This window comes from Kryptolebias marmoratus, linkage group LG6 (genome assembly GCF_001649575.2).
Source record: "Kryptolebias marmoratus isolate JLee-2015 linkage group LG6, ASM164957v2, whole genome shotgun sequence".
NCBI lineage: Eukaryota > Metazoa > Chordata > Actinopteri > Cyprinodontiformes > Rivulidae > Kryptolebias > Kryptolebias marmoratus.
The window spans coordinates 14,497,832-14,523,945 of NC_051435.1; the positions used below are offsets into that span (position 1 = coordinate 14,497,832).

The 26,114-nt window shown below is 37.5% G+C and overlaps 1 protein-coding gene across 1 annotated transcript in view; it reads right to left on the reverse strand.

The window, feature by feature from the left end:
* Positions 1-107: 107 nt before the first annotated feature.
* Positions 108-26,114, reverse strand: part of LOC108232404 (transmembrane protein FAM155A) — a 73,329-nt gene continuing 47,322 nt past the window's right edge. The window contains exons 2-3 of the mRNA XM_017410172.3: positions 2,805-2,976; positions 108-1,133 (exon numbers count right to left, since the gene is read on the reverse strand). Coding sequence (XP_017265661.1) covers positions 832-1,133; positions 2,805-2,976 — 474 coding nt within the window. The 3' untranslated portion in view covers positions 108-831. The remainder of the gene's footprint in view (positions 1,134-2,804; positions 2,977-26,114) is intronic.

Below are 26,114 nucleotides of genomic sequence, written 5' to 3' on the forward strand. Positions count from 1 at the left end.
TAATCATCAAAATTAAACGAAATAAACATTTGAAATATATGAGTTTGTATGTAATGTATGAATATAATATACAAGTTTCACTTTTTAAATGGAATTACTGAAATCAATCTACTTTTTCATGATATTCTAATTTTATGACCAGCACCTGTATTATGGGCATCAGAACCACATTCAAACCCAGTAAATTTCTAATTGGATTGAACCAACAAACCAAATGGCGCTGAGTGGAATCTGAGGGGCTCTCTGGAAAAATCATCAGCCTCTCCAGTTTTTAGGTAGAATTTTAGGATAGCGACATGCGCTCATTCGCTCACAGACACACACATGCGCAAATTTGCAGCTAATTTTTTTTTTTTTTTGTCACATTTTCTGTCTTATTTCGAGGACACAATTTGTTCCTGTATGAATGACCCAAAAACAAAGACAAAGAATGAGCATTAGAAAGAGAATATGATTGTGTTATTCCATAGTCAGCCAGTGCAACAGAAACCAATAATTGGAACACAGTGTAAAAAAGCGTATTAGAGAAACTCAGCCACAAGGAAGCTGACCTTCCCTCTCAACAAAGGCTGTGGCATTGTCCCTTTTTCCTACCCAAGGGACTGCTTTAATCCCTTAGTTTGTGTATGTCTGTTAAGTTACTTCTTTGTTTTGATTGATTTAAGCGTCCATCATCTCAAAGCGTCCCACATTTTCTCTTTGTGATGCTGAATGTCTGCAGGCACCAGCCATTTGCACAACCGTTGCAGTATTTTTCCACAATGGTTGCCATGGTGAGGGAATTCCTCTCCCCCCCATCCCTACAACCTCGCATCCTGCCTGGCAGCTCTGTCACTCCTCGTTGGCAGGGCTGTCCTCCAGTGGTGCGATGGTGGGGAGGCCTAGTTCCGTTGCATTGTGGGATGCAGTGAGGCTGGCAACAGTGTGTAAGAGTACAAGAACCAGCAGGCAAAGTTTGAGCCGGCTGTTACACAGTCTGCAGGCTGCTGAGGAGCTGAGCGAGGTTCGATGCTGGCATGGTGGGTGAGTTCTTTTTAGGGTTCCCCTGGATCGGTTGTCCACTTTCAAGTCCCACCGGACGTCACAGCACTCTGCATCTGGGTCCACACCTGATGGGGAGTCCTCCAGCAACCCTGAAATGATTTTGAGGAAGCAAATTAAGGACGTGGAAATTAAAAATATGCAGTGACTGTGGAACATTTGCTTTCATTTTCTTTGTCCGACTTAACATTTCTTTGGAATATAACTTCTTAACATATGGCAAGGAGACATGCAGGCTGATGATACCAAAAATATAGAACACACCCATCCTTATCTGTTTATCTTCAATGCGTAGCAAACTATGCCAAATTTGCTTCCCTCCTAATTAAAACAACTTAGTAAAAACTGCTGATTTAAAACCTAACCCAAACTGGCAACTCATTACATTTATATGTACATCGGTGGTTGCACGGCAACGCAGTTGTTAGTCCTGTTGCCTCACAGCAAGAAGGCTGCAGGTTTGCCTTCCGCCTCGGGTCTTTCTGTGTGTACATGACTTTACATGTTCTCCCCCTGCATGTGTGGGTTTCCTCTGGGTACTCTGCTGTCCTCCCACAGACCAAAAACATGCAGGTTAGGCTAATCGGTAAGTCTAAAAATTGTTCCTAGGTATAAATGAGAGTGTGAATGGTTGTTTGTCTCCTTTGTCTCTATGTGGCCCTGTGATGGACTTGTGACCTGTCTAAGGTGTACCCCCCCTTTCACACAATGACCACTGGAGACAGGCACCAGGTCCTCAGCAATCCAGAAAAGGAAAAGGGGTTAAAGAAAATTAATGGATGGATGGATGGATGTTAAACAATAATTTGATGCTTAAAATGAACACTAGATGGCAGCATAAACATTAAAAAGTAGGCCTTACACTGAGAATAGACAAGCAAAATGTTACTGTAATACAGATAATCATTTCATAAGAGTTTTGAGTGCTGCAGATGGAAGTTACTTTACTTTCATCAGTATTCATCACATAATTGTCTGTCTTCTGTCTTGGTTATGAGTTTTGTCAAACTGCAATGGAGATTTTTACATTTTTACGACTATGATAAGTTAGACACTATTAAAAAACATACAGTTAAAGACAATATTGTACATCAGAGGGACAAGTTTGCCTAATATTTTGTCCTATTAAAAAGCAAATAAATTTCTCACTTGTTTTTTTTTTTTTCTTTTTGAATCTTGCAATCTGGGAAACAGAACATCTTAAGCTTTGTCATAAGAAGCACATAAAAAAAATGATGTTCAGGTCATAAAAATAATATTTTCTTTCTATCATAGTGCTCTATGGCTGTTTTGTGATGCTATGAGTAACTGGCAGAAATTTAATGTTATGGTGTGACCTTGTTAGCCTCATTTGACAGAACAACCTGTAAGTGTAAACTCAGTAAAGTTTCCTGTGTATCTGTCAGAGGTTAAGTGTCCCACTGAAGCAATACTGAGCTACACATTAAGCTCTGAGCCCTGAGATTATGTGCTTACTCATTAAAGTTCTTAAAGCGGAGTGCAAGTGACGCAGAAAAAAAAAATAGGTGAGAGCTGTAGGGGTTAGAAGGAGCCTGTTACGCATAGGTCTGAATCCCAGGATTTGGGAAAAGTAGTGTTCTTTTATCTATTCAATCAACAAAACCCTTGAGCCCAACTGCTCATGAACTACTAGTGTAGGAGTCTTTGAGTGCCCATGTTCAGCCTTCACTTTAATATTCACAAAGAAGAAAAGAAAAAACAAAACAGAATATTGTATAACATACATGACAACTGTTTTGTACCTGTGCATACAAAACTGGGGCTGCCTCCATAAATGAGATCATCATTGTCAGGCAGGACAAAGGGGCACCGCTGTTGCACCTCCAGGCAGTACTGGCCACAGGGGATTCGCTTGCTGCAGTGCATCTGGGTGGTCTGGAAGTACTGAGAACACAGCCAGGGCTTATACACCATCTAGGTGGAAGGCAGAGAGGTGAGAAGATATTGATGAGTAAGGGAAAGCTGCTTTATATCTGTACACACACACACACACACACACACACACACAATTTCACACCATGTTCATACACCATCATGACCTCTACAGCTATCGATTCAAACAAGACTGTGCAGATTTCCTGTTGATCCTAATATCCACTGTTTAATATGTGCTTGTTGCAGGGCGCTCATTGCTTTTTTTCCAGTCAATACACCGTATCATCCAGCATCCTCCGTTAAACAGAATACTGCAGTGAAGTGGCGCTGCACTGCACCGATTTCAGAAGGTTGACATCTGTCATTATGAATGAATCGGCAGGTGGTTCAGAGGTGTCGCCGTAAACATTTCAGAAAACGCAACTACTTATTATTAAAGCTAAAGAATATGTCATGAATCACAGTGACATACATCATACATCAACAGAACAGAAACCACAACAGTGTTTTAGAAAACACAATAACATTTCCTAAAAGACAATGACAGTGCAACATAGCATCATTTTGTCAGAAACAATTTCAGAAAACAAAACAATCACAGAGCAAAACAATAACAAAAGAAAAAAACACAAAAAATCTATTGTGCTTTACTGAGCTGTTGGTAAGGTTTTTTTTTTATTTTGTTTTATTTTTATTCTGAGCTAGCATTTCTAGAATTTCTTGCATTGGGTTGACACCAAAGTTCATAGGTTGTAGATGTATATCCAATGATTTTTTTTTTTTCTGAGAGTTTCAATAAAATCCAATCATTGTTTCATGAGACATTTGGCTAACAGACAAACAAACAAACACATTTGCAAACATGCACACACAAGCAGTTACAAACTTGCCCACCTTCTATGGTAGCTGGTGATAAATAAAAAAAATATTGTGTTCCCTATTGTGTCAAGACCAGTTCTCAGGTCTTAATGTATTCCATACACTGTAACCCAGAGAGGGTACACTATGGGTGAATCTCATTTTTCCCTATCCCCCTACCCCTACCTTTCACGTAGGGTGGCTGTCCCATTTTTTTTTTTTTTTTTTTTTTTTTTTTTCATTTTTTACATCAAGGCAGAGGGGTAAAGGGATAGCACACTATGTTTGTCCACATAAAAAAGGTTTCAGGGGCATTCTTGATAAAAAAGGGTATGAGCTTTAGCAAGGAAAATGTTTCCTGCCATTTTTTGTCATGGAAGGAAACATTATTACATAACATGTCATTGGCTAACAGATAAGCATCCAGTTGATCTCCTCTACAAAAATTTATGGAAAATGTTTGCTGTTTGAATAAAAACGTTGTTCTAATAAATGCATGAATATAAATATAAAATTGAAATGTCCTTGTTAAGAGGAAGGACGAATATTTGGTCAAAACTGGACTTTCCCTGAGAAACATTTACTGTAGAAGTAACAAAAACAATGAAGTTGAAATTGCCAGTGAGTAAAGCAGATTTGCGTCAGGAGTCATCCTTCTATGTGAAGACCAATCTACTGGGATTTGGAAAAAATCCTATGTTGTGGAAAAAGCAGTATTTCTGACTATAAGCACAGAGGTTTATAGACAGGGAAGTACTCTAGAAAAGTACAGTAAAAAAAATAGCTTTTTTACATTAAAGGTTTTCAAGCACTCAGTCTGAGATTACATTTCTTTTCACATGATTTTCCTAATCCTTCAATCCATCCAATATTTATTCCCCACCTATCAGTTATTAGCAAGAGTCATGCCACAAACGTTGTTATAAGGCCCTTCCAGTCGCTCCTCTCTGCTGCGCTGCTTGCCTGTTGCTGATCTGCAGAAGTGAGGCTCAGCTGTCTTCTGAATGAGATTATTTCATTACAATTAGGCTAATATCATTGCAATTGATGGAAGGCCCTCTACCCTGCTCTGTGCTGTTGGTTTTTAAGTGGCCTCGGATGGCCTTGCCTTGTCAGTGGCTTGTCTTTATTGTTTTATCTGGACTTGTGACTAAACTGTTGACAGAGGTAGCAGACAAAGCACCAAAATAACTGCAACTCACTCTTCTTCATCCTAAAGTACAGTAAAACACTATGCAAAAACACATGCAAAGTCTAATAAGACTAATAAGCTGCCATACTGACTACCACTGACATATTTATTTTATGCTTCAATGCATTTAAAACTTTTATGCTTAAGGCCTTTTTCCTTAATCCGTTCAAGTATTTGGTGTGTCCCTTCATGGCTACAGTAACATGCAACATGGTAAACTAACATGGAGAATGATCCCTGCTGTTACTATAAACAAAAAGTGTATTCTAAAGTGAAATTATACTGCTATAATTGTTGCATACTGGAACTTTAGAGGTAACATTAAAAGGAAAACTATTTAAAGAGAAATGAAAGACAAACACAAGTCTGGTCTATTAAAAATATCAAACAAGAGAGTGTTTTAAAACTTCTGGTTTTCAAAATACTGCAAATAATATTGCATCAGTGAAATATATTATTATTATCCAGATTATCTCATCCTCTGACAGAAAAATGATCCTGTCCACAGAAGCTAGGACTCAATATGTTCATCATAACTTTTGATGTAATGAGCGATCCATTCAAGCGACAATACTAAAGCAGTCAGATATGAGGGGTCAGATAGAGGCTGTTCTTTTCCATGTAATCTTTCTGTTTAGTTTCTGCAGGAAGAGGTGACAGTGCCTCAGTTCCACAATAATAGGTCACTGTAGGCTAAAACAGCAAAAAATATACCAACTACAATGTATAAAACATCATCTAAAGATACAAATGGGGGAATATTTTACCAAATCAATTCATGCTAACAGCTGTAAAGTCAAACAAAAATTAATAACTTGCAAGCTCCTGCAAGGAAAATGCAACTGTAATCAATCCAGCATCGTTACTGTCATGCTAATGTAAGCAGACAACTTTTAATAGACCGTTGTATGTATGTGCATTTCTTTTTGTGTACACTGAATCAGTGCATGGGTCTTTACCGACTAGCCTGCAGCACTAGCAGCTGGCAGGTACACAAGTCATGTCAACAGCAGTTATTTACAGAAAATGTAACGTAACTAATGATCTCAAGAACAGGGCAAACATGAAATAATCAGGCAGGTTCAGCCAAGGTGATTGAAGGAGCCAACACAAATCCAAGAAAAACACAAGCAATACCAGCATCAGACGGAAGCCACATGCTAGTATGTTGATGGAAATAGGAACCACTCATGCAACTCTCCAAGAGACACCTATCCAATTACATTCATGTTACATTTGAATGGTCCACCTGCTGTTTGTGGCTCACACATTCAAAGAGCTGTCTACAACAAATAATTGTTGATAACCTCTTCAAATAACCTTCAACAAATCTAAACTTTCACAAATATCTGTATTTTAAACAAAAATTAGAATAAAAATAGAACCACAAAAAGGTCAACTCTGTATAGGGTATTTACAAGGAAACAATAGAAAAAAAAATGACACACATTTTGTATTTTTATAGACATTTTACACAAATATTTTTGACTGTTTGTCCTTTGGATGAAGGATAAAACACATCTAGAAGCTGTTTTTCTCACAAGAGCACAATACAATCTTGTACAAGTCAGAATGGTATTTAAGGACAATGAACACCTTTAACATATGCCTACATCATAACCAGTTAAACTTCACTGACTGGTTTACTACGTTCTTTTCTTTTACTCATAACAAATAAAACAGGTCAACCAGAGTGGAAAAAAAACTTTAAACTTTAAATAAATAAAAATCTACTAGATTTACAACATTTATGTCTATTTTGCCTTTTGGTAAAGTTTTATTATAAATACTACAACTACATTATTAACCAGACTTAATTTATGAAAGCTATTAACTTAAAAATGTTGCATTTTATTATCCCACTGTCTTTATTTAAAATATGAACCATATGAATTAGTAACATATTGGCTCTAACATTTAACATAGGCTCAGAAGGATACCTGTTTTGACCTAAGTCAGAAATCAATGCACCACAAAAGTAGCTTTATTTAGCTATTTGGTGCAAATAGAATATATTCAAATTTCATAAAACCATAACCCTGTAATACAATTAAGTGTTTATAATTATGATTTTATTAAAGAGCACTTTTTCACAATTGACATATCTTGAATTAGAAGAGTAGGAAATACATTTTATTTCAATGCAAACACCTTTTATTTAGCCCCAATAAATATAAGTACAGTGGATGTCTACAAAGCGTTCTTCACACCCAGTGTTCTACTTTAGTGCAACAGGCTGTGAAAAGTGAAAACTACAACAAGCATTATAAGTGCAGAATCACAAAATAACTGCAAAACAAGGGTTACATGAAACTTTAATGAATGAAAGATACGGTCATGACAGCGTATGAATTAATTATGAAAAAATGAATTCCCTCCATGCGGGCGGCGTTCGCTCCCTCGAAGAGTGTGTTCTGCGGTGTTTTGTGCTGGCCTCCGAGCCTGAGATGGACAGCTCCCCCTGACAGCACGTGTCTGTGTTTGGTTGGCGAGCTTCACCAGGCACCATCACCCACCGTTAACATGAACTTTTTTAGTTGCCCTATTTTTAATTTGGATGTTCATAAAGATAAGCTTGTGATGGATAAGGTGGAGTGACCTAATGAGAAGAGAAAAATAAAAGGTAGATAGCTTTCCAATTTATTCCTCAGAGTTTTGGTTTGAAATTGTGAAAATGTGCACACTACAATCGGTACTGACAATCCTGAATTACATAATACTAATGTTTCTCATGACTTACTCTTGACTTTTCTGCTACTTTCAATTTCCATATTCTGAATTTGACAAGTTTGTTTACATAGTTAAGCTAAATGTTCACTTATATTCCCTCAAGAAGTCAGAACTAGTCCCTGAAAGATTTATCAAATTAACAAAAAATGGCCTAAAATTCCTTAAAGGAAGGCATATTTTCTGCCACCTTTCATACTAGAGTTTTAAACTGAAACCATCTTATGTTGATGTGGCTTAGTAGAGAAGTTGTTCTTTAGGCTAATGCAATTTATTCTTTTAAGATGTTAATATGTGTTTTGTTAAACTGAAACAAATTGTTGGAAAAGAACAAAAAAAGTAATCGGTAACATCAAAATCTCCAGAATTTGACAGCTCAGCAGAGATGATGACATCACCTGCAGACGGGCAGCTTTGTTTTTTCAGACTTTTACAAAAATAATATTAGCACAGAAAATGGCCAAATAAGACCTGGAGATTTAGGGAAGTGAAAAGAAGAAAATGGATGAATATAGGAAAGGACATTTTCTACAGGAAAAGCATTCATATGCATAAAACATTTGCCCAAAAGCTCATTTTGATGAGTAATCAAGGTCATCTGGGTGTAATTCATTGGCATTGTCATGCTGACACTTACACTGATAATTAATTTGACAAAGATAATTATCAGCAGGATGGGCCTTGTGTGAGTGTGAGTGATGAATCAACACCCACTGCAGTGATCCAGCCTGCTGCTAACGCTACCAGACCATACATGCTGAAGTATGTTCTGTATGTGTTCCTGCAGCTTTTTGGTGAACTTCCTCCATTTCTGTGCTATAATTTTTACTCCATGCCCAGCTGTTCAGCCTTTTAAATAATGTAAGTATTTCAAGTAACAAAACGTTGGCCATTACTGCTCTGTATTACATCTAAATTCTTTTTTTCCCCCTCAGCAATCTCTCAACTTGATATCTATGTTACCCTCCTTCCCTCCTCTATCCGCTTGTCTCCCTCTGCAGTGTGTACTGCAGCTCCTGGATGAAAAATGATGTAGACAGGAGATGGGGGGGCTGCTGCAAAGTTGCCATCTGAGTTATATACAGTACATATTCCCCTTCAGACCACTGTGGTGGCTCCTTTTCTAGTTTTTTTCTGTGGTGTTTCTTTGGCTCATTTGACACATACAGGCATGTAGAAAAAGGCTGTGAGAGAGTCAGGCTTAAAGGCAGACCAGAAGGGACAGTGGTGTTGGCAAGTCTTGACAGTAATAATATTGCACAGCTGACAGTAGTTTGTGAAAGGAGGGATCTCCTCATCTTGCTGTTCCAGACCCAGCCAGGGCCGTCATGCCCTGTTGAGCCTAATAAATGGAGACTGCTAGAAATTGAGCCAAGTTCTACAGTTTCATCTGAATGATGGCTGAAAGGGTCATTGGGATCTCACTGCTGTCCTTGGATATCGTTTTCAGGGCAAGATGTAAGACGAAGGACCTCTGCAGGGTTAGTGAGTCCTCTAACTCCTCCTATATTCTGTTTAATCTCCTGGCATCCAGTAGAAGACATACTGTATTGTGTCATAAATTAGGTCAATATGGTATAAGCAAGCAAGTAAGGCTAATCTGGCCAGGATGTTTGCCCACAGAGATACCGTCACTCAGAGTGCCCTTCTTCCTAGCTTCCCACCATCAGACTACCAGATGAGATCCAACCATCAATTAAAATCAGTCTTTCGTCCTCACTTCCTTAACTCTGAATAAACCTGTAAATGCACTATGCTGTGGTGGGGTCCTTGCTTGTCCCTGAAGAACTTCCAAGGTTATGCAAATGTTTCTTATTTAGTGATGAACACAGGTTATTTAACATATTGATCAGCAATAGTTGTTGTGTAATAGCATAATTGAAACAAAAGCTGAAAGCTAACATGATCAGTTTGCAAATTAAATTAAATTTTGTGCGAACACCATAGAATGGGACAAGCTTCTCTGAGAACTGAAGCCTTTAAAGACACAATGCTCAAGTCAGTCTTTGTTGACAAGTCCAGTTTTAGGCAAGCCATGCATTAAATCATTAACTCATACTGTTTATGACTACCTTTCAGCATGCTATACGAAAACAAATCATGCCATTACAACATAATACACATTTTTTCCCTTGTTTTTGTTTTAGGTTGTTTTCCCCTAAATGTCACTGGCAAAGAACCAGCAAAACCCCCACATATCTATACATTTATTCCAAAATTTCTACTTTTTCCCAGCTTTTCTCCCCACTCTGTGTTGTTAAAGTTGAAAAAATAAAAGTTGATGATTCAATGAGACATATTATGTGAGTCATTAACATAAATAACAGTCAAGTCGACTCCCATTACCCTAAGCTACAAGGACAGATGACTGGTGTGTATCATTGTGCAAGGAATTATAGTAACTGTTTTATGATGCAGGCTATTGGACACAATTAAGACTAATGTGTAGGCTAATATTCTTTCAGAAGGCAGCTACTGATCTTGTTAAGGATAAGCCACGGTTTATAACTGATAGGCCAGTGGTAATGAGAAGTTGCCAATTATTATATCTAATCCTGCACCAGTTGAAAAAGATAATAGCTAGTCATTACAATACAGCTTGCTGAGGCTAGCAACCCATTTGAGTAGGTGAAGTCCTGTTGATTTTTTATGAATGTAAACAGAATTTAGCCTCATTGTTTCAGGTTAATACATCTCTGTGTACAGGCACAGATATTGTGGGCACAAGAAATTGTTTGTATTTACAAAATTACTGTAAAATACAAAAAGAACCCACATTATGAATATGCTTTGCTTCATTAAAAATAATGCAAATAAGGAACTCTCATTGTGAAAGCTTTGATATTATTTGATTGACTGTTATTGCTAGAGGCTCACACAAATGAACAAAAACAACATGTGACATCTCTGATAACTCTTCCTACTCAATAACAAACAAGAATACAAGCAAACACATGTTCACTTTCTCTCAGTACACAACACATGATCTTAACTTGTCAGTTTAATTATCAGACAAAATGCTAATAGAGCTGAGAAGCAATTGTTAATGAAGGTCTTGTCAGAGCTGGTCCTATCACAGCTGCAAACCTAAGACAAGCTGTTAAAGTACATCACACAAACAAACATGAGTACTGTGCGGACGCTGGCTCACTCCATGTGACGTTTGCATCAGAAGAGAGATTGCCTGCTGACACACTTTCACAAGTTTATTACATAATCTGGTTGAATAAAATGTGACATTTTCATTTTATTTTCAGGTCAGTTGTTTCAAACATTAATGTGCTCATAACACTTAAGCAGAGAGGCGATCATTAATTTAAAAAGATGATTTTTGGGGTGATGTAGTGTTGTGTTTCAGCTGTTTTAAAGGTTTTGACTCTTGAGCGCCTCCCAATTTTAACTTCAAACCACAGTGTACTTACTGTACCTTAAAGGCAGAAGAAAATTAGCATTATATGCCTTTTTTAATGAAAGAGACAGTCCTCTACTCAAAAACTGTCAAATGGATCTCTCTTTTGTTGTAAGCATTTCGACCTGTTCTTACATTAAAAAAATATTTTTTTTCTTCTAGTGATTACAAATACGACTGCAAATGAAAATGTCACCTTTGAACAAGGCAATGTTAAAGTGGAAACAATGTGTTTTAGTCTTTACTAGTGTTGTGCATCTTTATTCTGTGGCCAGAACAATATGTATCTTGTCACACTGACAATTATTTGATACATTGAAGACACGTGAGCAGCAAAAACAGATCCAACTCTGGACTCACCCATCAGCCACAATGCAGTGCAATTCAATATGATATTTGATTCAAAACAAGGATGTTCCATGCATTTCAGTAGGACAAAGCACAGGAAGGAGCCTATGCCAATTAATGAGACTATTTATTATTTATAAAATGAGTGTACACAAACATGACATTCATCCATTTTCTTTACCTGTTTTTATGTGACGAGTCATGAGGGGCTGGTACCTTCTCCAGCAGTGATTGTACAAAGTCCATCACGGGGTCACATAAACCCAAATAAATGGTTACACTTTAACCTAGTGAAAGTTTAGATTTACTAGTTTATCTAACATACATGTTTTTGGTCTACAGGAGGAAATGAAAGTAGCCAGAGAAAGCCCTTACATACACAGGGGTAACATACAGACTCCACAGCCCACGTCCCAGCCAAGTTTTGAACCTGTCAACTTCTTGAAGAGAGGCAATGGCTCTAACCACTGCATCGCCACGCCGCCCTTACAAACAGGCCTGAACAGTACACTTGTATGACATCTGTTAATAATGCTTAACAATATTTTAATAACTCAGAAGTGAGCAACAAAAAGCATTTTCTTTACTGTAAATGAATAAAGATAAGCTAACTGCTTATCAAGGCATGCTGCTATAAACAAATACTAGTCTAATGGTTATAATAACAGTCATGTCATTGCACATTGATCAGTTCATGTGTTTTTGTTCAGTCCATATGTTTTACTGAAAAGGTTTTCTTCATAAAAATTAGTCTATTCTTGGTGAGTAGTCTTGCAGAGATTCTTTGTTTCTTAATTGAAAACACTAAACAATGTTTTGGCTTAGACAGGAATAGAAAGAGTGATTGTAGTCTTAATCAGATGATTAAAAAATGCATGGACCCCAATTTTAATTGCTAATATGATGACAGAAGTCATATGTACTGTAGTTGGACTGAACTACCGACTTAACACATTGATCATTTTTAGGTTGGTGGTTCAAGACGACATCTCAGTTTTTGATGAATGACTTTCTGTGGTCACATGAAGAGCCAAAAATGGAAATGGAAATGAAAAATGTTATCAAAACCCTGATCTAAGACAAAAATCAACACATCAGTATAACTATAATTTAGCTGATAAGGATTTGAGCGTTTCCAGTTTCTAATCTCAGTGTGTAGAAGAGCTACATTTGAGAATTTGTCAGACTTCAACAAGTGCTAAATTTGTGTATTGGCAGCACAGCACTGATAAAACACACAACTGATTATTTATTTATTCATTGGTATCAGTAAACTTAGAGAAAGATAGAAAGAAACAAATATAGGTTTAGGCATAAAACCCTGAGGCCCCCCGCAGGTTCACCTTAGAGCTACACCAGGATTTCTAACCCGTTCTTGTACTCAACCAATAAGAGCAGCGCAATCAACAGTGTCAAATACAGCGGACAAATCTAAAAGAACCGAAATGAAAGTTTCATCAGGAAAGTGGGCCAGCACTAGGCTGGGTTTGAAATGCAGGACAAAATTAGAAAGGAATGGCAGAATCAGATGGGGTCACAACGTCTGGGCCAAGTCTGAGATGTAGCTGCCTTGCTGCTCCCAATTAGTCAAAGAAAAAAAAAAACTACAGGTGAAAAGTCTGAGTCTGATATATTCAACAAGACCGCTGTCCGCCCCTATGCTTCTGTCTGTCAGAGAACGAGAGGAAGCAGGGAAACACGAGAAAAAATGGGGAGTTGCAAACATTCGAAGAAGAGGAAGGATATAGGCTGAAGATAAATTGGCCAGCTTTCCCCCTCACCTCACTGCATGTCTCTGCCTCTCTCTCAGGACTGCTGTGTGCAAGACTGCAGATAGATTCTGATTTCCTCATTTATGTCCTAATGGTTGGGTTAGTATGCAGCTTGTGTTCTGCAATGTTGCATGTAGAAAGAACACAAAATTTACAAAGGCAGACAAGCATTCATGGGCATTCATACATGTGCTGCAGCATGATCAAAAGAAAAGGACTGAAATGTAATGTTTTTAATGTAACATGAGTAAAACATGCAGAATCCTTTAAAAGTTATGTGTCACGTGACCAAAGTATAGAAAAATGCAAGCATTGTATGCAGTCAGCCACAAATTGCAGTCATATGCTCACTGTGAGGAAGAACTTGAGGGGGAGGTCGGGTGTGTTGAGAGGAAGACAAACAGTGAAATGATACTTTTGATGATATGTCACATCATCATGGGTGGCTAATGTTTAACATTCCATGATGAGTGTCCTTGTAGTAAACATCCATGTCATTTGAATGTTTCATTGAGGCCAATTACTCTCTTGTTTACTTATTAATCTGCCAGATCAAGCTGCAGCTCTGCATGGAGAGGATCAGCGTTTGTGCAAGAGGAGCAGAGCAGAGCTCGGCAGCCCCCGCACTGCTTTTAGGCCAACTGCAAAGAAAAGCAATGAGTTTTCTCTGAATTTTAATGATAGCTTGGAGAATGATGTCATGACCAAGTTAAGCGTTTAAGGTCCTGGAAGGTATGAACCCTTTCAATATGTGTGTTCATGACCACAATTACTCAAGGAGAAAAACAGTACTCTAGTATGGAGGAGCTACTAGAAAAGTGACAATTTTGTTTTGAAAAAATATGTACATAAATTCATGAAAACATATAAATATGACTGTAAAACCAAAGACTTTGTTAAATGGATTTAGAAACCCAATTTTGGTTTTAAAATTTGAGCGACTGCAGGTGCAAATCTTGTGTGTTCAAAAGTGTCAGAAAAAAATGTTCCAAGAAAATAATATTTCAACTTTTTTATATTAGTCAATAGACATTTACTGGGATTTTTTGGTATAAATCCAAAATAATATCCAAATATATTTTAAGATATAAAATATCAGCAGATAATGTTTAAATTCTTACTCAGCAAAATGTGATGTTTTGTAAATAATTTAAAAATATGAAAACAATAAATGATTTTACTTGTTTTGTTTTGCAGTGACTGTTCCAAATACAACTGTTCAGAATAGGTTGATTGCAGCTTGAAGCTATTTGTGTGTGCGTGTGTGTGTGTGTGTGTGTGTGTGTGTGTGTGTGTGTGTGGTATGAGAGCAGAAGGGTGGGACTACAACACACAAACCAAAACACAAAATGTTACTGTTTAGATAAAAAAAAAAACAGGTCAGCTTTGAGTCAGGTTAAACTGGGTTATGTGAGGAGGGGGTAGCATCTCTTCAGTGAGGTTGAGGTCATATCCTACAAGTTTGCTGCAGATGATTGAAAAAAAAAGCATTTTTTTCAGCAGAAAGCAGTCTTTAAAAAAAAGAAGTCAAAATTGCGATCTGCAGATGAGGACTGTCTATAAAAACAGCCAATATATAGCTGAGAAAAATAGAATTTAATTTACAAAATGCTCAATTTACATTAATAATATTAGTGAAGCAACATTTCTTTGTGTAACATTAATGGTTGATGTATATCCAGAACTGCAACTGAACTGTGAGAATTAGCAGTAATCATGCAAAATAAAAATGTAATAAAGAATATATATATATATATATATATATATATATATATACAAAACCAACCAAAACTTTACACTCAAGTAGCAAAACATCAGCCCAGATTTGCATAACTATCAACACGATATCAGTTTCACACCTTTTGTAAAACACATTAAACACATTTATCCACTTTAGACACGAAAAGATTTCAAAATGTCTCTCCTTGTTGTTTCAGTGCACTGACTTTTCAAATGACCACACCTATGAACCAACTGGTTAAACACATCTACCACAAACAAACACAAAAAAATTGTATCTGCTTAACTGAAAACATGCCAGTTAGGTACTAGCTTTGTATTGAATCAGGGATGAAATTGACACACGAGGAGGTTTCTCCTACGTAGCCTTGAAGGCGAGAATGTAACCTGAGATGTTGATGAAATCTTATAGCCAGACCCAGCATGATAAAGAGATGATTGCCTTGTCAAATCTTGAAAATAAGCTATGCATGATCATGCGATATTACAAGATCTCACACAAAATATATGATGTGGTTTTAGCTCATGTCTGTAAAACTGACTTATTTTACAGCCATGTTTATGTTGGATGAGGCTGACAAACTGTAGAGTCCCTTTTAACTTTAAAAGTTAGTCATAATGTTGACGTACATCCAATGAGGACATCTTGAAAGTTTATTTTAAACCCATCCTGTGGTCCGTGAGATATTTTGCTAACAGGCCGACACATAGACCTATACACAGGCACAGAAAAAAAGGAACAAAGAACATTATCACCTAACTTCTGAGTGCTGGTGATATTAACAACAACATTAGTGACAAAAATTACAACAATGACAACAAAAATAATAACAACTATGAAATTGATGATAACAAAAGTAATACTGACAATGGCAGGAGCATTTATTTAAAGATTGGCTGTTCACCTAGATAAATGACATGTTATTTAATCCAGGATATAAATCCCATTACAACCGGCTGTATAGGAATATGGTTGTGTCACAGTCTCTAGTGGCTTATTACAACTCAAGAGCCCACTCAAACGCTTTTCCTGCCACATCACATAATCAACCTTTGCCATGGTTTTTCATGAAACAGAAAGTATGTATACTGAAACCGCTCTTATAAAAGCAAAGCATGAGGTAAGAGAAAAGAGTGACACAGAGAGGCATTCTAAGATGTGTTCTTACAAGGCAATCTCAATCAGAGCCAATATTTATTTGAACAAAACCGTGGGTAATTCCTTCGGGCCACGATGACAAAAAGCACAATTTAAGAGCATCTTTGGTTAGAAAAGAGTTAGCCTTGGGGCTCAGCTCGCCACTACTAGGGGGAGTTGATATATGGGAGGATTAGAAGAGAGCAGGATGGATGAGAGCACCTTAGGGGCAGCAGCAGTTTCCCATAATAGTAACACTGCAATACTCCTGATCACTATGCTTTGTGTACAGTGCAGGTGCACGGGGATAACAGAGTTTTACATAAATAGGGTGGGAGGAGTATGTTTGTAGAAGTGTGTGTGTGTGTGGTACGTGTGGCTAGGTCCATAAAATCAAAAATGGTTTTACTCTGTTGCCTTCACTGTGAAAAACAAAAAAGGGGGGAAAAAAAACAGGAACTCGTCGTTCACATTCCTCCACTTCCAAAAAATGTGCCGTACGTACAATAAAACAAATACACCACTTGAGCCTCATCAAGTATATCTGTCCTCTTCAGCTCTAATCATTGTCACCCACTCATAGACGCCCTGTTTAATGAAGATATTTCTCACCAACTGTCTGCTGTGATCAAAGTACAACACTCTGTTCTGTGCACAGTAATAATAGATAACCCATATCTCCCTTCAATAATTGATAGCCTATGTCTCAGTGTATTCCTGGATCTGCTCAGAGACACTGGAGCTCAGAGCTCTTTTACATAAATCTTCTTAGAGAATGGGTAAAGTCACGATAGTGTTATAAATCCCAGCGAGTTCAATTCAGATTTACCTTCGTCTTCCTGAAGCAAAGTATGGTAATGGTCTGTTATTGTCATGAAATACAGCGAAATAAACATGTCAGTCTGTCCCACCGTGCTGAGTGACTAACTGCATGAGTAGCTTTCAGCGCTAAGCCCATTCATCTCTGCAGAATACATAAATATTTAAATATGTCTGAATACTGTACGCTTTCATTATTAAGGACACCGTAGTTTTAGCGAACACTTCTCAGACTCGAGTGAATAGTGGTGGAGTATTTTTAGCTGAGGTTTCGATAGGCAAACACAGCTAAGTGGTATTTGTAGAAATAATCTAAAATAAGCTTAAGCGGCCATGTTTGTGGTAATAAAGGATTTGATAGTGCCATTCTGTGGCACAGACGTGAGTGTTTGTGAACAACAACAAAGCGCTACAGCAAAGAGTGGGAAACAGACTTTAACCACAGGGAACTTTACTTGCATTGTGAATGTGGTTGTGTACAATAAGAAAAACTATAGACCAGACTCGTGCAGTGAAGTTCTTCCACACATGTAATTTTCCCAAAGTACTGACTTTGGCCATATTGACCTGCTGATGGCGCCATCATTACAGTAATTCAGGTGTATACATATTTTTCAAATAAAAAAAAAAAACAATGTATTTACCTACTGGCTTGCAGATTACTATTGAAAAATGTTTTTGTTTTGCTGATAAAGTCTTGAGTTTTTCATCCAAGGGCACACAACAGTTGTGTAGAGATCACTACACACACTTGCGCATCCTTGTAGCTTCACCTCAACTGATACATGACATTTTTCATAAATGGTAGCGCTGAAAAATATGATCAACCCCTATGTGAAAAGTGGCATTTTTTGAACATGAGTCTGAGATGACTGAAAATTGTTCCTGGCAGGTATCAGTGATGTTTTGCAGATACACACTGGGAACACTGGCACTGTTCCATTGACTTCATTTTTTTAGGCAGTACAATTGTCAGTAATGGTGGCTGTAGCAGGACCTAAATGCAGGCATGCAGGAGGCAATATCACAATGAAGCTAAAGTTTTATTCCTTAATGGAATAGTCTGGTTATTTCTAAAGTGATGTTCTGTCAAACAGTTAGCAGTAGTTTGTACCTCATCACTCTTGACATCAGTCATAGGGCACAGAGTATGAAGAACAGGGCCTATTTTATTTTACTTTCCCTTAATTTTCTGAATGTTCACAGTACAAGATGACCCCCCTTCCCCTTCTACATTGTCTTCCCACATACATCTACAAGAAGAGGCCATTTATTACATGAATATCACGGAGCACTTGAGCACACCTCCTCTTTCCCGCACATATGGAGGGTGTACGTAGACATCCACACAGATGTGCTCAAACATACTGGACACACTGGAGCATACACACACGCCAAAAGAGGATATGTAACAACCTATGTTGTTGCTGTTGTTATGTACAAAAGCCAGCCTGAACAAGGCCTAAACCAAAATGGATTGCTGCTATCCTATATCAACCCCAGTCTCAAAACTTCATAGCAGTTTATGCAAATGCTGTTTTGTAAACTTTTTCACCTCTGTCAGTTTTGTATTACACAGTCATTCCAGCTGAAAAACTCTGATATTCCTATCAAAGTGGCTCAAGCTGCACTGAAAGTGCTACAGCTAGATGTTGCTGCCGCTATTTGAGATGCAAACCAAAAGTATTACAAAAATTGTCATTACAGACTCTGATAACTATTTCAGATAGAAAAACTTAAACTATTTTTAAGTGAGTTTTATTTTTCTTTGTCTGGTGAAACACAAGTCCGAAAATTTATTTTTTTAGATAAATAAAAACTTGGGTTGAGTCTTGTTTTTTGTCTATTTTGTGCCTACCTTTTTTGTTTTACATTGTTCTGATAATGAGCCAGAACTCAACTCCAGTCTCCTTTTGAAGAATGTCTCGGTATGTAAAATTTAACTTGAGCAAAGAGGAGCAAACAGAGTGGAAGTTTGGTACTGAGCTTTTTAGAGAGCCCTCTCTGGGCTTTTACGGAAATCATTTGGCCACTAAAATTAAAGTAAACTCAGAAGCTTTTAAGGACATTGTTGTGCCTGTTCGACAGAAGTGTTCGCAATTCAGCTGTAAATCATCAAACAAAAGATAGATTTTAAAATGACGGCTACAGAATAAAGGAAGTTTGATTTTGTTTCATTTCTGTTGCTCAGGCCCCTTCATACTGTATGACATCTGTGCTACAACGCAAAAAAACAAACAAGCAAAAAAATCAGCCAGAACGTGAATGGTCTCATATTAAAAAAATGCTTTTGGCTCCCTATTATGTGTGATAGAGTGTAATAGTTCCACGAGAGTTTTAAGCATTCAAAAAACTTCTGTAGCAAGAATGTGGTGGTTTATAATCAGCACATCGAGGGCCTGGATGAAGCGTGGTGGCAGAAGTGGCAGTGTGTGCGTGACATGGAGAAGGACCGGTCACTCTGACTTCATGTCAAGGATTTAACTGTGGCCGTGACAGGGCCATGGAAACAATCTAGCACAGACTTGATACCCCTGGTGGCAACATCATGCTAGCATGGTGTGACTTTCTAAACCTGTAGCTGCATCTTGACACGGGTTCAGCAAGTTGTGCCTGGGTGAGTACACAGCGAGGGCGCATGAGAGCGCCTTGTGGATGTGGAAACTAGCAGAAACAAATCTCTTTGGCACGTACTAAAAGCATAACAGTATCATGACGGCATTCACTTTGAAGGAGGTTTTCCACATTTTCTGTGCTCCGTGTTTTCAATATTCTTTTTAAATTATTCATGTTTGGTGACTGATGTGTATAAATCTGACTGCTCATAAAAAAACTCACAACTGAGACTCACATCTTGCAGGTGAATGTTGCCTTGCTTTGTTTCTTATTTTAATCATTTAATTACAGAACATGCGGTATCTAGATCTGCAAATAAAGAGCAAGCCAGATACTATAAAACAGGCAGGAGAGTGGCACAATATATGGGATAGTGGATTTGGCTTAAAGATGCAGAACATGACTCTTTCTGTGCTCACTGGGACACTAAAACCATTTATGGTGTTTAAAGAAGACGCGCTTCTGCCTCCTCAGGCTCTGTGTGGCCTTAAATGTTCCGTAGTGCACACACAGTTACATAAACCACAGCACTGTTGCTTGCTTAGTGGCATCATGGCAGACTGTGTAATCCGTCTGTGACTAGCAAACCTCACCACTGCTGTCTGCCTGCATCTGGCAGCTCTGACCCAAAGGCACCTCTGAACAGCACACTAAAGCAACAACAGGTTTCATTTCTCTTGTAATTTACCACACAATTCTTTTTGCATCCAATCCTTTGAATCAGTGAGGGGTTTTTAAGCATGGCAAAATAACTGCAAGTTTTCTTCATTGAGATGTAGTCAAACGTGTCTCTAATTCTACAGACGTAATCTATTTTTAGCTCTGTCTGACAAAAAACACCTACTGAAAAGATGTCTTTAAAGCGTAAAGACCCTCTCTCAATTTTAAAAGAAGAAGTCGTTTATAGTTATTTATGTTTGATTTATTTTTTGTCACCTCAGTGATTACCTCAACTTCACTAGCTTATTTGGTTTGATAATATGACTTAGCCATGCCTACAGCTGTGTCTTATTGTCTCAATCATCTAAATAAGGCCCCCCTGGCTCTCTGCTTAGCTAAATGTCATCAGCATGTGAATGGAGTTTACACAAACCTCTCATAAATGGCTTCTGCCTCAAAGCCACAAAGTAAAGGTTACTGTTTTAATATGTGGGCTTTCCTAGCCCACATCTGTTATTAAAAACAGAGCTAAGAGGTCCACATTCTGGGATTCTGATCAATCTTGAACAGTTTACTGCTACTCAGCTGGACTGTGTGGATGGATTTGTCAGTGTACATGTGTTGTGTTTATGCAAACCAATACATTGTTGTTCACAAACTTTGCAGATGCTGATTGACAAAAATGCTCCAAATACTATTCTTTTTTTGTTTTTTAAACTAAAACTTCTTTTTCCAAATGGTTGGCTGATGCTCACACGGAGCACTTCTCATATCAGTGTTTCAAAATAAAGGCAATTATTATTTTTTAAACGAATGATAGCGAGAATATAATTGTTGAGGATGACAAATATCTTGCACTTTATATCAATAATAAAAAAAAACTGTTAATGTTTTGTAATGAAGGCTGTTTACCAGTCACACACACACAAAAACTTTCCATTTAAAAGAAAAAATAAAGAGGAATAAATGCTACTGTTTCGTTAAACTGCTAATCTCCCTCTCAGTAATTTCATTTACTCTATTGCTGGCATTACAATGTCCATAACTAACACTAGAGGGCGCTGCTACAATAAAATGGTTTGACCCAAGCTGTCAGCACAAATAAGCAGTAAGACTCATGTTTTTTTTTTTTATTGGCCAGCAGTTTATTTATAGTGTAAGTCTTTATACTCCATGTGCTTTGTGTTTGACTGTCAGTCAATCTTACATTTTGACAGTTTATAATTATATCACAACTCACTGTGTGATATCCCATCATATCATGTCTTAGATCTGTTCATCTTTGACAAAAACTATTTTTTTATCCCATTTCTTTGTCAGCACTGACAAGATCTTTATGCTTTTCTTTTAAAATGTATGATTGTTTTATTGTTTTTAATTGAAAGTGCTTGGAAATGCAGTTTTAGGTCAAACTATAGGCACAAATGGTTTATACTTTTAAAATATTAGCTTTATTAATTTTCAAACAAATGTCTTTGATTTGGGGTGTTTTGGTAGAAAGAAAACATTTCAGATGACAGCAGTTTAATTCTAAACTTGTATTTTACAGCATAATTTAAATACATATGTAGTAAAACCTATTTTTATGTCGTATGAAGCTAAAACAACCTCAACCGACACATCTCTTCACCACAGATATAAATACTGAACTACTGCTGAGAATAAAAGAACATCATGGTCAAAAATAAACAAACTCACGGCTGCTTTAAAAGCTGACACACAAAAAAATACTATTTCAAACACTTTTTGTCAGGTAAACATGCTAACTCAGGTGAAGTCTGCCCATTCATTTTTTAGTGAGAGCTGCCTTTCAGAGACGTTGGTAACAGCAGCAGGTTTATCACTCCCTCAGCACACATAAACAAACCAACACTGGCATCATGTGAGTAACTCTGCTCCTGGCTGGAGAAGGTGTACTCAAACTGTAGTCACTTTGGGTTTGTTTAATGTTTAAATGCACTACTCTATTTCTGGGTTTCAGAGTTTACACAAACCAGCCATAACATTATGACCACTGACAGGTAAGCTGCCTATTAACTGAATGGTTATCATGCTTTCACAGGGTTCGGCTGGGGATACCTGCTTCTTGGCAACTAAACAGACATCTTTGCTGGCCTTTCATGGCTGCTCCCCACAAGGGAACACTCCTAGCAGTTTCCCTCCGCTTCATATCAACGGGCCCTCAGATACTGCTTACTTTGCTCACGTCAAGATGGAAAACAAACAAAAGTTAAGAGAAATGTAAAGTTTTAGATATAAAATGCATATTGTCCGCAGCCTTTCATGCCAGAGTTTTAAACTAAGATCATCTTGTGATGAGAAAGGATGAAGTTTTAGATTTTTTGCTCCAACCTTAAAAGAGCAATATGCACTGTCTCATGCGATATCAGCACGTATGTTGATAACTTGGAGTATGTGTTGGGGATGACTCTCAGGTACTACCACATCCAGCTTTAGCTCAATATTTGTAAATTTAACAGTTATGTGGAGGCTAAGGCTGGTTTTCTGTGGCAGACATCCTAATTTGAATTTATTTCAAAAGTTAATCAGTTGTAGAAGTACAGCCAATGAGTACTTTCTGAAAGTTCTAATAAAATCTGCCCAGTGGTTCACAAGATATTTTGCTAACACGGCAAAGAAATACCCACTCACACACAGACACTGACACACAATTATTTATGCAAATGTATGTTGTTCTTGTTTTGTGTTTATCCTGCCTCAGTAGAACTTTTATAGAAACAGATACTTTATCCAGTCCTTATTGCTGAGAACTTTTTAAAAGTGTCTCCTCTTTTCCAAATAGCTTTTATGGTGAAAAAGACCATCTGGCACATCTGGATTCAAACTATCTGGTTTTGGGTCTATCACCTGTTCAATGTGTTTTTTTTCTAATGACTAAGATGTTCAGTTAACAGCATTGAAGGACAAAAATAAACCAATTTTTGTACTTTTTTTATATGTGAAAGTATGAAATTTTCAAATGGAACTGGAGTGTTAAAAATAGCAATCAACATAATGGTTAGATTGATGCCACAGTGGCTCAGAGAGACCTTGCTTTGAGTCAGTGGCACTGAACCAAGAATCCACTGGAATGGACAAGTACAGCGCAATCTAGGCCAACGGGGCGAGAATCTGTGCCACCATCTTGTTAGGTGCTACTTGGCATTCTTAGTTCCTGTCAGCATGTCAGGAGATCATGAATGTTTGAGGATGTTTTGCCATTATTTGTAATGATTAGAACCTGAACTTGAAAGAATGTAGTTTTACGTTTATCTTTTTTACTTTGGAAATACTAGTCACAGCTACACCAGAGGTTGTCGCTCTCTCTAGATTAGCTTGCTATAATCACTGTAAAGCAGGGTATATACCAGCTAACTGAAATATCATTAAGACTGGTAACATACTGTATGATAGCCATTGGGCTACAAACCTGTTTCACCTACTTTATGGGTAATATATATCTTAAATAATGGTAAATCAGTGTATAAGCTTGACAAAAGTCTAAATATGTAGGTGCATGCTATATTGTACCTAAATATTTCCAGAATAATGCAAAATAAAAGTCTACATTACATATACACATATGCATACATATACATTTAAGTTATTATTATGGTAACTACAAACACTGGTAGAGCTTAGGTTACACTAAGTAGACATGTAAAGTACTTAATTACTTAAAGAGCAGTTATATACTGGTCTGGCTAGAATGATTACAGCGCTTGGTAATTTTATCACGGTCGCAATAGCTTGCTTGACTGCACTTGGTGGGAGGCTCATTACAGCATACTCTTGTCCCCTGTTTACACAATATGCATGATATCCAGTATATTTATTTAACTAAAATAAATCTATATCTATTTAGCTTTAGACTAATAACTCAGCACAGAGCATGAACAAGGCATTACAATGTGTGACTTCGACATGTAGGCTAAACAGTGCAAAGTGACAGACATAGCACCATGCAACATGGTGGCCATGAATCTTGAACAGTGCTGTGAGTGACCATTCCAGTGTATTTCTATTTTAGTGGTCAGAATATCTACCAATGTGATGAAAACATGCTTATTTTGTGAAGATCCAGATTGTAAGACTGTGCATAAATCCACTGCAAAAAAATGGACTATTTTCAGCCATTCAGACAAAAATTAGATTTATTTTCACACATTGTCATGACACTGCCCTGTTGATACACAACTCAAAAGTCAGCATATCAGCGCTGCAACTACTGTAAGTACATTTTCAGCTTGATAGGGCCACTAGCAAATTGCTATAAACTCTTGTGAAATATTCAGCCAGCTTTCCAAAGATCTGAAACCAAGATCTGGCATCAGCGCTGTTGAAGGAGTCATCAACTTCCTGATTAACTTCCACACTGTACTGACAAATCAGACAACTGCTTTCATAAATAGGGTCATTAAATCAATGAATCCTTCAAATACTGTCTGTGCACAGTAATCACTTGTTTTGTATGTGTTTGCCTGTGTGTCTGCAGCTGCTTTTATCCATTCCCATTTTCAGAGTATGAGTGAGGATAATGAGACTGATGCTCTGAAGAATGAGGGAGAAGCAGAGACACGTACAGAGNGTGGGGGGCTGGGGGGCAGGATGGAGGGTTAGCTCTCACAGAATGCACAATGGAGCAAGCAATGAGACAGGAATGTCAATAGACCCTGTCAGCAGTGCTTGGAATACCAAAACCTGCTGTGTATAAAGACACAGTAGGACAGTCTCAGCCTTGAGGTGGTTTGTGTGTTTAAGTATGTGTTGGGGAGTGTGTGTGTGTTTGGTCGTTCACATTGCAGTAGCACAAGTAGTGTATCCTCTGTGTGTAGGTCAAAAGCTACCAGCACCAAAACCAATTCCCACTTGTGCGCACACTAACACACAAAAAAAGAGGCACAATTCAAGACTGTCTCAGCATCTTACAAGGTCAACTTACAATTTCCTCGTCATGAAAAATGTAATAGATTCAAACTGTAGCACAAAGTGTGTCACATAAAACGTTCAGCACAGTCAGGTTTTATACTGATAAACACACACTCACATCAAAACATGCATGTGCGTCGCTTGCATAATGACTAAGTGAGGGAGACAGATGGTGATTCACACCCCACTTTAAATTGCCAGCACTACATTTCCCATGAGGCCACTCATAACGCCTGCTGTCACAGCCAATGTTCTTCCTGTTTTTCTGTGATTGGAGTAAACCCAATTGGGAGAAAGTCAGATGTCAGAGCAAAAGAGGGTGACCAGTAGTAAGACGTCACTGAGGAGAATGACAACACTTTGTTATTATCACCAGAGTCCAACCGATGTTTTACATTAAAGGGATAGTTCAGATCTTTGGAAGTGGAGTTCTGTGAAATTAGCTGATTTGAATTAGCTGGATTTGGATAGAATTTGTTCACTGTCTCTATTTAGTGGTCTTTTGCAAATGAGTGGTAGTCACAGAGTAACTCCAAAACTAACTTTGCGACAGGTGTAACAAACTTCGGAGTTTCTAGGTTTTATCTTTTAAAGTTTGTACCACAGTTGTATGCATGATGATATCCCATTGAATAAATTCCAAATCATACTAAAAAACAGTACCACTAATGATCATTTGGGGTATAAGAAAGAGGAAGAACTATAGCAGATATACAGGGATTTTTTAATTAAATAATAAATCCTAAAAAAAGCCATTAGGACACTTAAAAATACTCCAGAATTGTTTTTAGTTAATTAAATAACAATTAATTGATCTGGTTCATTCAACAAAATACAAAGTGAAGTTTTTTTAATGGCAGTCTATACAGATAAAGGACCAGCAGTTTTTTTAAATCAGTAAACAAGCTGTTTTTTGTTTCCGATTCCAAGGGATAAAATTGTTCTCTCTATAACTGTTGATAAACATAC